This window comes from Andrographis paniculata, unplaced genomic scaffold, assembly GCF_009805555.1.
Source record: "Andrographis paniculata isolate CXL003 unplaced genomic scaffold, ASM980555v1 Contig34END, whole genome shotgun sequence".
In the NCBI taxonomy this organism is placed as follows: Eukaryota; Viridiplantae; Streptophyta; class Magnoliopsida; order Lamiales; family Acanthaceae; genus Andrographis; species Andrographis paniculata.
The window spans coordinates 709878-721526 of NW_026137567.1; the positions used below are offsets into that span (position 1 = coordinate 709878).

The 11649-nt window shown below is 43.0% G+C and overlaps 1 protein-coding gene across 1 annotated transcript; it reads left to right on the forward strand.

Annotated features, from left to right (window-relative positions):
• Window positions 1-1363: 1363 nt before the first annotated feature.
• LOC127248851 (uncharacterized) lies at window positions 1364-3062 on the forward strand. The gene is made up of 2 exons (XM_051271396.1): window positions 1364-2740; window positions 2858-3062. The coding sequence occupies exons 1-2, from the start codon at window positions 1364-1366 to the stop codon at window positions 2987-2989; spliced, it is 1509 nt and encodes a 502-aa protein (XP_051127353.1). The 3' UTR covers window positions 2990-3062.
• The last annotated feature ends 8587 nt before the right edge of the window (window positions 3063-11649 follow it).

The window sequence follows — 11649 nt, forward strand, 5'->3', positions numbered from 1 at the left end:
CCCCCTTCTGATCCCTCGGCCTCCAATTATGGTGCGATGGGAGGCACCGTCTCCAGGATGGTTCAAGCTTAACACAAATGGTGCTTCGCTTGGCAATCTCGGAGCAGCAGGAGCAGCAACTATTATCCGAGATTTGGAATGAGCAATTCTCATTGCTTTTCATACTCCGATTCCGCAGGCGACAACACTTTGGCAGAGCTGACAGTGATTCAGACTTGAGTAAGGATAGAGATTGATCGAGGATTGATGCCATTATGGATTGAGACAGATTCGACAACATGCATCTCCCTAATCTCCTCCGAGACGAGCCACTGGACTCTCTAGCGATGCCTTACGTGTATTCGGTTGCGGCTTAGGGATACGACTTGACAGATATCTCATATATATAGAGGGGCGAACCGCGTTGCAGATGTCTTAGCGACTATAGTGGTTTCTCTCCCGATTGAGCGGATACTTCTCCCAACAGATATCCCTTTGTCGATTAGAGGCCTCATTCGAGCGGATGCTGACAGTCTCCCGACTTTTCGTTTCAGATGACAGGCTTCATCGTTTTACTTGATTTTGACTTAGCTATACAGTTCATGTTTGCTACTGGAACTGTATAGCTTAGTAAAACTACATATGACTTGATCCCGTTTGGATACGTAGATAGCCCCCACTTTAGGTGCAACCATAGCTATATAGTCATTAAAAAAAATTTTAAAAAAATAATCATATTATTTAATATATTTTTCACTCATATTTTGAAAATGGCGTAAATATTTAATCATTATTTTTAATTTTCTAAGTTATCAAAATAAGAATTCCTACATTTGTTTACTTAAATAATATTATTGATTTTGTATGATTTTCGAATAACCACCAAAAACAAACTCCTCACTCGAGAAAATCCAAAATTTGGACGTCCAATCCAAAGTCAAAATTAATTATGTCAAGTCGAGGAGTCCACGTTTCGATATGACAGAGTTCGTATAATAATAATAATAGTCATAATAATAATAATATTTATAATAATAATGACCAAGAAGTTGGGAACCACTCCACAATTATCATACCAACCATATATATCTCTATATTCCCAAAAATAATTTAAATTTAAAAAATAGGTAGAGCCAAATCAGGACTTTGAAGGGGAATATATAATTCCAAGGAAATTATTAATGTTAACTTACCCTCCTTCCCTTGCGCAATTAAGTAAAATCATGATTCGTCGGATTCGGTCCAAATCCTAAACCATAATTTGGTGTGTGTGTTTAGGGTTTTCCAAACACTCAGTCATCGCTCATTTGTCTGTCTTTGTTTCTGTGTGATTGTGCCTGCCTGCAGATAAATACATACATTCACATAACACGCACGGTTAAACATGGCGAATCCGCCGGAATCCGCCGTCCAAGACTGTGCGCCGCCGTGGAGGAGCGTCGTCACCATCCCAATTCTTATGAAAGGGGTTTTCCTCGTGTGCTGTGTATTTGGCGCCTTCTCCCTGTGTTATTTAGCCTTCCCGATTTCCCGATGGCATCTCAATTGCCCCGAATGCGACGCCTCACTCATCCACGCCGCCTCCCTCCGGCGATTTGATTTTGAAGAGAAGACGGCGGCGACGGACATATCCCACATCCTTTTCGGCATCGGTGGGTCGGCGGAGACGTGGGGTCGCCGCCGGCAGTACTGCGAGCTATGGTGGGAGGCCGGCGTCACGCGCGGGTTCGTGTGGCTGGACAAAGAGCCCAAGGTGGAGGCGTGGCCGGAGACATCGCCGCCTTACAAAGTGTCGGAGGACACATCCCGGTTCAAGTACAGCAACTGGTACGGGTCGAGATCGGCGGTCCGGATGGCCCGGATTGTGAAGGAGAGCTTCGAGCTGGGGCTGGAGAAGGTGCGATGGTTCGTGATGGGCGACGACGACACTGTCTTCTTCAAGGAGAATTTGCTGAGCGTCTTGAATAAATACGATCACCGCCAGATGTATTACATCGGAGGCATCTCCGAGAGCATCGAGCAGGATTTGGTGCATTCTTACACCATGGGCTACGGCGGCGCCGGCTTCGCAGTCAGCTACCCGCTGGCGGCGGAGCTCGTCAGGATCCTGGACGGCTGCATTGATCGCTACGCGGAGTCGTACGGGTCGGATCAGAAAATCGGGGCGTGCATGAGTGAAATCGGAGTGCCTGTGACCAAAGAGCTTGGGTTTCATCAGATGGACATACGAGGGAGCCCCGTGGGGTTGCTGTCGGCGCACCCATTGGCGCCGCTGGTGTCTCTGCACCATCTGGACTATTTGCAGCCATTGTTTCCGGGCGCGAGCAGGGTGGAGTCGGTGAGGAAGATGATGGAGGTGTATGGAAGGGATCATAGTCGGATGCTGCAGCAGAGTGTGTGCTACGACCTGACAAGGAACTGGTCCATATCCGTCGCCTGGGGTTACAACGTGCAGGTGTACCCGTGGTTGGTGACAGCCAGGGTTTTGAGCACGCCATTGCAGACATTTCTGACGTGGGGGACTTGGAGTCGGGGGCCCTTCGTGTTCAACACTCGACCCTTGAGTTTAAACCCCTGCGAAAGGCCCCTCACCTTTTATCTGGACCGCCTGGAGGAGAATGCCACTGCCACAGCCACAACGACGTCGTATCGCATGTCTGCGCACACCGTGGAATGCCGGGACCACACCTACGCTGCTGTGAATGCTCTCAAGGGCTTCAACGTCGCGGCGGCGGTTCTTGATCCTGCGGTGTTGACTCAGGTGATGGTCTTATCAAATCTCAATCAAATCAAATCACTGCACTTTACTATCACTTTGGTGGATTTGATATATTCCAATATAATTATTTAATTATTGCTGTGGTCGGCTTTTGAACAGCGGCAAGCGCCACGTAGACAGTGCTGCGAGATCATCCATGAATCGGAGGGTGAGGGTGAGGGTGGTACTGGTAGCATGGTGCACCTCCGAATCAGAGAATGCCACCTCAATGAATCGGTAACGCCGCCGTAGACGTAAATAGATCGAGCTAGCCTGTACAATTCCAACCACCACCAAATAGTCAGCGGAGCTGCCCCACACTGCCACTGGCCGATCAGAATTTGAAATAATACAAAGGAAAAGATCAGTTTTGGTTTTCTTTTCGTTTCTTTTCTTTTCTTTCCTTTGGTTTGGGTTTGGATTTGGGTTAAGTAGTTGTGATAGCAAGCAGGAGCAGTGAATGTGATGAACGAGTTCGGTCTAGTAAATCTTTTATACATATTCACTCCTTGCAAAGTGATTTTGGCTTGGCTCTTCTGTAGTCTTGAAAGACCATGACTCGTGAAAATAGTTTGGACAGAAAAGAAGTAATTATATATTTCCCTCGTAAGAGTAGATCTAGTAATTGCTCTATCTTATCCCAATTTGCCAAAAGACAGTTATATATATATATAAATGGATGATTTTTGAACAAGTAGCTAGCAGGTACATTGTTGCTAGAGAATTTTAATAGTGATCCCAGATAAAGGGCTAGCTACATGCAGTAATAACTAGCTAGTAGTTGTTGTAAATGGGATTTCTTTCTTTTATAGACTTAGCTAAGCAAGCTAGCAGTGAATGGATTTTGTGCATGTTTGAATCCATCCCTCAAGCAGCAAAGCAAAGCCAAACCAGTTCGTGTTGTTGTGTTTTGCTTGTGCTTGTGCTTGACAAAATATATAGTACTAGTTCAGAACATTCCTTAACTCCCATTGGTGCCCTCAAGTTTTTGTGTATGTGATGGATCTTGTCTTAATTATCTTCCACTACCACAAGTGAAGTGCTGTTTAATTAGATTCTCTCTCAACTCTGATACTTGATTAACAGCTGGATAGCATTCTAATATTATTTCCTCCTCGTGTCCATGTATTTTATAAAGGCATGATTTTCTGACGTCTATTCTTCTGCAGATGGATGGCATCGATGAAGCAGGGCAGGGCAGTGCCTCCCTGCTGACAGCTCACCAGCGCAGGGACAGGGAGGCTTCAAATTAATTCTCCTCTTCTCCTCTCCTCAGCTCATCAGCTTGGTTGTGATGTATGGCTTCAATTATAATCTGAAACACCTGTTAGGGGAGGTTGATCTGATCTGATCTGAACGTCTGCTGCCCCCTTCAATTATAAGACCAGTGTAGGTCAACTGAGATCATCTAATTTGCTCAGCTCAGCTCAGCTGTAATGCTGTATATATGTTCAAGGCCATCTGCCCCAAGGCGTATACTAGCTATCTTTCCATGATTCTTCCTTCCACCTTCTACATATCTCATTACTTTCTGCCCTCGGAAATAATTAAGGTTGGGTTGTTTGTGGTTCTAAGTTCTGTTTTTTTCTTAAAAAATATCATATCAAATAATTATTTTTTTTTTTTATATTATCCTTTGTATGCCTCATATATTTTGAGTATATTACTTTAAATATTAGAATTTAGATAGAATTTAATTAATAAGTAATTAAAAAGTGTATTATAAAAATAATTATTATTTAGTAAAAATAATTATAGATTAAGATTATAACTAAATAATAATTAAAATTTAAAAAATTATAAAATTTTAAATTTTAAATGTGATTAAAGTATATAATCATATTTCCAAAAAAGAAAAGCCAAATGACTTAAGACGGACAAAAATAAAAATATAGGGATAAATTACGTGGGACATAGGGACTGCTGCAAATTTATTTTACATTCAAAACATGAGATCGCCCTCTATTTGTTTTAAGAAAATTTGATTTACATAGTTAATATATTTGATTAGTTAATGTAATATTTGTAATAAAATATTATTTTACTATTTTTATTTGATGTAGTATTGAAATAAAAGTTAAAATATTTTTATTTACATTCTTTTAATATTTAATATTTTATTAATTGAATTATTATTATTTTTTAAATTATTATATTGATTGTAAATCAATATATGTAATTAGATAAAAAATAATTAATTTTAATAATTTAAATACCAATTAACAGTCATAATAATAAAATTTTTAATATAAACAATATATCAAATTTATCGAATTTGATTGTTGGTAGAGATAGTTCGATATTACATGCTAAAATCTATAAGCATATCTTATATACTATACAAAAAAATTTTATATGCTATTTTAGCGTACCGAGATATTATACTAATAATCTGGTATATAGGATTTATAGATGAAAAATACTGAATTACCGAAATAGCGCATACGGTACCAAAAAATACTGAAAATATCAAATTTTGGTATACCGAACTTTTTCGGTATGATATTGATATATTTTTTTAATATACCAAAACAATTGATACAATATACAATATGGTCCGGTATTATTAGTATACCGTATCGAGTCATTTTACGCAGAAATATCAGAATCAAAAATAAATTTATAATTTTTAGAATATATTAACAAATTTATTTCAACATCAATATACTAAATTATCGATATATCGAATACTAAAATATCAAAATGTATATGATATTTTCAGCATATAATAGCAACAATGTTAAAAGTATATCTAATTACAATACTGAAAAAGTTCGGTACGGTACTATATCATATAAAAATTTACGATATACAATTGTTGTTTTGTTTTTTCAACAAAACAAGGTAAAATTCGAAAATATTATCGAACTTGAATAAAAACTTATTTGTAGCACAAAGTAGTGAATGCACCAAATAAAGGGTGACCCCCAAAAGCAAATTTGCAATTGATTTTTTTGTCTGATTTTTTTTTAGAGATCTTTCCTGAATGGACCTGAATCCTTAAATATTTCCTAAAGAGACATTTTAAAAAGTCTCCTGGTCGGTTAAAGCAACCTCCATCAACCGCTCCACACATTACTCCCCCACTGACACGTGTCTAAACCGTCTCTCTAACAATTCCCGCTAGCTATAGGACTCATCTGGCTCATCCGACTGCCCCCTGTAGCGCCCTGCCTCCTTAAACGGGCGGCTGGCCCAACCGACTATCTAGCCGCCGATCCTCCTACCCAAAGCAACCCTTGGTCCCTTAGACGGACTGCTGGCCAACCGACTGCCTCGAGAAACCCTTTACCACCTGATGGGCCCGAAGACGGGCCCGCATCTCCTCTTATTTTGGGTCATTACCCTAATTATAAATTTCATACTCAACAACTTGCCCCGCCGCCATCTGACTTCCAAACGTCACACCTCGATCGCCGCATGACAGAACGTTTGGGAGTCTGCAACCTATGTAATAGTGCCGGCATGACTCTGTTTCCCATCATATCAATGGGGTTTTAAATACCCCATTCTGAAATCATTACCCCTTATTTCCTTTAAAAACCTTTCCATCAACTTCGCTCATTTCACGCATCCATTATCGCAAAATATTTCCAGAAAAACCTCTCATCTTCTTCGCTGGTGTTTCTACCTCATTTCTACAACTTTTATTCCATGGCGAACCAATACGTCTCTGCACTCCCCTTTGATGGAAATGTCCCAGAGGTGCCCTTTCTAGCTACAAAGGTACTGACTCCCACCATCCGCCCGTACTGTACTACTCTTGAGGACTCCAGTCGGATGAGGGAGGTACTTGAAGTAGGAAACCCCACGCTATCAACAATCCCAACTACAATGCTGTTCGCATCCATGACAGCATCAAAACACATTTGACGGACCCCAAGGACCCCTACCGCACCTAGTACAACAGGGTGGCGAAGCACTTCCAGGAACAATGGAAGCGCCAACACATCGACCAAGCGATATTCCTTTCCACTTTTCCATTTCATTTGCACGAGAAGGTGCTCTTGGCGATGTCGGCCTTCTGGCACTCGGAGATGGGTGTCTTTTTTCTGCCAACGGGTCCCATTGGCCCGACTCTCATGGATGTGGCCATGGTCGCCCATTTTCCCATCGTGGGTGAGGACCCTGTGATGGGAGTCCTGGATGGGCAGGAGCCAGAGGCGGACCATTTGGGCTGGTCCTTAGCTGGAGTGAATGAATGGGGCTCGACCAAATTTGCAACTGACCAACAAGGGGCAGCAGGGACCCCCGTGACCGACCGCGAACATGTCGCCTTCCTCCTCTTCTGGATCTGTAGGTATGTCATAGTCTCCCCCTCCAAATGCGTTCTTTCTTCCCATCTTGACCTGGCTATCCATATAGCTTCAAGTCGTTTCTTTTCTCTTGGCACTCTTTTCTTAGCCAATCTTTTTTAAGGTCTTTCTAAGGTTAGCACCTGTCTTGTAGATAGTGATAGTAAGAAATTAGATACCGCCGCATCGGGCCCTTTTTGGTTCCTGGAACTTTGGTTCCATCTTTATTTTCCCGACGCGTTCCAACTTGGCCGTCCTTCTATTACCCTAACACCCAACAAATCTTTGGGATTAGCCCTTAACCGACTTTGCCTAACCCATGGCAACCTCCAATCATCCGACCCATCATTACCGCCATCCTAGCCGACGACCGCATCAACTCTCGTTTTTACATATATAGGAAGTATGCTTTCTATGCGGTTGGTCTTTTTTGGCCCTTTCATGTGTCTTCACCCATGGCCGAACCTGACCCTCTTCCTCATCCGACCTATTCGTTTTCTTGGGATTCTGCCCTTAAACCCAGGTCTTTATTCGTCAGTAAAAAATTTGATAAAAATGGCCAAAAATCATGTTATACTTTTAGTTATCAGTCTCAATTTTTGGCACGCCAATTCGGCTGCCGCCAAGGTTCACCTGGCCCTATCGCCTGTCCTCACCTAATACCCCAGAGTCCGGACGGGCGGGTCATATACCCGAACTGATTCCTTCTTACCTTTCCCAACTCACTACTTATATAACTTCCAATTCTTACATTCCCTTCCATTCTTCTCCCGAAACCGTTGAGACCTTCCGCGAATGGTGGTCGGTCACACGGGCCCTGCTTGCCCCGGAAAAGGATCGGTTGCTGGGTGTTCTCCTGCCCCAGCCTGCCTTGGTATTAGGGGCAGCCCGACCTATCAGCGCCCGAAGAAAAATAGCCGCCCCGGGAGCCGGGTCAAGCGCCCCAAAGAGGAAAAGAAAAGCTTCCCAGATCTAAACAGTCCCGACCTCCAGAACAGACCAACAGGCCACCGAGGACTAATTGTCAGTTTGGATGCTAATAAGGACCCGGCCCCGTCTAGGTATGCTAAAAAATCTTAAATTATTCCGATATTTCCTTAACTTTCTAACCTATATTATTCTTAATATTAGGTTCGACCTCGGCAGTACCGACCGCCCAACCGACTCCAGCCCCGGCCGACCCACCAAACCTGCCAGCAGACCAGCCCCAAGTAACCGACTCATGTTACTATTTTCCTCATACTTTTAACAATTCATGTACTGACCTATGTCATTCCATCGCAGGCTCTACCCATCCGAGCACATGCACCACTACTTGCTCTGCCGATGATCAGTCGGGAGGGGGACCCGACTATGAGGCAATCCCTTCCCTCTCTGCCGATGAGTGGTCGGGAGGGTGCCCCGACCATGAGGCAATCTTTGCCAGCACCTCCAAGAGATCCGGTAACTTCCCTAAACACCCGATTTCTACAACTTCAAACTTCATACTTGGAATAAGTATCTAACATATTCATTGCAAACGCCTTCACCACCCGAACCGGCGGTAGCAGCAACTTCGTTTGTTAGCGAGGCAACTGCCTCACAGATGGGCGGACTACCGGCTGAGATTGCGGAATCTTCCTATCTTAGTGAAGAGCCAACCGCTCCTCCTTCTGCCGCCCCTATCATGGCTGCTGCTGCTGCAGCCGCCCCGTCCACAACTGATGCCGCTGGAACTGTCCCGGTTGCGGCCGTCCCATCGGCGGCCGTCCAAATTGCACCTGATGCATCGGCTGCAGCCGCCCCGGACGTGGCCATCCCGATTGCAGCCGTCCACTCCCAGAGGCAGCAGGACGGGCAGCAGAACCACCTGCGGCTGTCCGGCCAAGAGGTCCCCCTCAGGACATAGAAGAGATTTCTTCTTCCGATTCGGAGACCTTTGTTAAATTGGTAGAATCTTCAGACTCTCCTTTCATTACTGAATACCAATTTTATCAAATACTAAATACTTCCTATTTCAAGTTTAGGGGCCCAAGTCAGCACCGCAGCGACCCTTCACAGCAGCTGAAGAGTTGGCTATCGCAGTGCCAGCTGCCCGTTCTCCCCGACCGATGAGACTCCTTGCGCCCTTCATAACCACTGTCCGCCCGGAAGTAAGTAAAAATCCCATAATTAATCCTTAACATATTTTCTCCATGAAACCTAAACATTTGAATTCTCTCTTAGGGACATCTTGATCTAGGCCCTTTGTCGGTCATTCCGATTCCGGCGGATATCCAAGCTACCTTTGCTCAGGCCATCAACCGACCTTTCTCTGACTTGGGATCAGACTTTTTGGAGAGTCTCCTTCAGGCAGTTGGTGGCGTTTTATTTCAAACTTCTTTGGAATCGGCGGCCGCCCCAATTCTGCATCGGCTGATGGAGAGATTAACTGAACTTCGAAACAACATCTTCCTCGCCCGACTCCTATCAGCCGAACCGTCCCAGCCAAGTTCGGATCACACAAGTCTGGAGGCTTCCTTGGCCAAGACTAGGGAATCCCTTCAGCAAGCCACTGGACGGCTGGACGACCTCCTCAGCACCAAGACTCAAATAGATGAGTCAATCCAGAAGAATGAGGCAGAATTGAGGGCGCTTCGTCAAGAACAGTCCATCCTAGAGGGCTATGTGGCCGACGAGCAGCTCCTTATTGAACGATACAAGAAGAATGAGGCTGACTTGGATCAAGAATTAAAGATTCAAGCCCGGTCTCAATTCATCAGACGATATCAGGCGGCTATTGACAACCGACGGCTGTCCAGGGCCAAAGATAAATGGTCCCAAATCAAAATTGCCCTGGGGGCTCTTTTGTAAATTTTTACGTAAATTCTGACTTAGTAAACACTTTCTGTTTTCCTATCGACAAGGATCACTTTCCGAACTCCGAATCCCCAGGGACCAAATTAAAATTACTTCATTTATAAAAAATCATCGCCCCTTGTGATAAAACAAACAATCTTTAAAAACAACCTGAAATTGGGACATACCTGAAGTATTAATTAAAATGTCACAAATTCGACCCCATGTTCCTTCAAAAAACTGGGAAGGCGCCATTCAACCCTTCTTTGTGGGTAACCATCATGTTGGTGGTCATGCTGAAGACTTGTTACAGATACTCAAACAACTGGATTTTAAATTCAGATTCTCCCAACAAGGAAGAAAAACCATTGATCGTGTTATTCGTCTGATGGAAAATGTTATAGGCGGATACGAAACTCTTCGTGATATCCTAAGCCGCCTTCCTGATATTGATCACCATATGGACTTAATTGAACATCATGTGACAGCCATACTTCCAGACCTTGGTTGGGATCATATATTTTCCAATCAGCGCACAGTCTTTTCAAGACTACGCACTCTTGTTGATCGTGAACGCCAGGCCATAACAGACATGAAGGCTTGTATCAATCACGATTTAGAAGAAATGCATAATCAATGGGAACGATACCGACCTGATTTAGAAGACCTTCTTGATGAGGAACCAGAATTAATTTCTAATCATTGGGATGAAGATTCTGACTCAGAAGAGGGAGACCCCCCACACATATCAATATCTGATAATGAATGAACCCTATTTTAGGTTCGAACCCTCTATGTTTGGGTTCTGAATAAAATTTCTTGTTTTATGCATTCTTTTTATTTGAAAAGGCAAGAAAATACCTCTTTAGATATCTAGCATTAATATAATCATGTAATCTTTTACCCTCTTGATTTATTATAATAAAGGCATCATTTTCAATTTCCTTATGAATAATAAATGGCCCTTCTCAGTTCGGAGACCATTTTCCTAATTGATTAATCTTCTTATATGTAGGAAGAATGGTCTTCCAAACCAAATCTCCTTCTTGGAAAGTCTTATAAAGGACTTTCTTTCCATAATACTTTGCCCTGATTCCATTCTATTTTACAATCTGATTGATTGCACGGAGTCAGTTAACATCCAGACTTTCCAATTGCTGCAACATAACTTGCTAATATTCCTTAGTAAACTCTCCAGTAGTAAAACTTGTACGCCCAAATGATACCTGAATTTTGGCTGGTAACACAGCATCTTGCCCAAAAGTAAGTTGATATCGTGAAAATCCCGTTCCCGAACTTCTGCTATTCCTGTGTGCCCACAAGGCCTGAGGTAATAGCAAATGCCATTTTCTTGGATTCCCCTCTACCATCCTCTTTATAATTCCAATAATAATCTTATTGGCTGCCTATGTCTGCTCATTAGCTTAGGGATAATAAGGTGAAGAAAGGTTTACCCGAATACGAAACTCCGCTAAGAAGCTTATAAATTTCTCCCCAGTGAAAACTAAACCTTGGTCGGTGGCTAAAGAATGAAGAATCCCATACCTATAAATGATCTGATTCAGCACAAAATCAATCACCTCCTTTTGATCCACATTTTTTAAAGCAGCCGCCTCGACCAATTTGGTGAAATAGTCTGTTGCAACCAAAATAAAACAATGATGTTTGGATGAAGGGGGATCTATTTTGTCAATGATATCCATGGCCCAGGACTTGAAAGGCCATGGTTTTACCATAGCTTGCAATTCAGTAACTGGCAGGTGATTCAACTATCCGTGTTTTTGACATTCCTGGCAACCT

Bases quoted from the DNA above. Each gene is read 5' to 3' on its own strand.
- LOC127248851 (XM_051271396.1), top strand. From the start codon at position 1,364: ATGGCGAATCCGCCGGAATCCGCCGTCCAAGACTGTGCGCCGCCGTGG. The intron at 2,741-2,857 runs GTGATGGTCTTA...GCTTTTGAACAG, and splicing joins ATCCTGCGGTGTTGACTCAG to CGGCAAGCGCCACGTAGACA.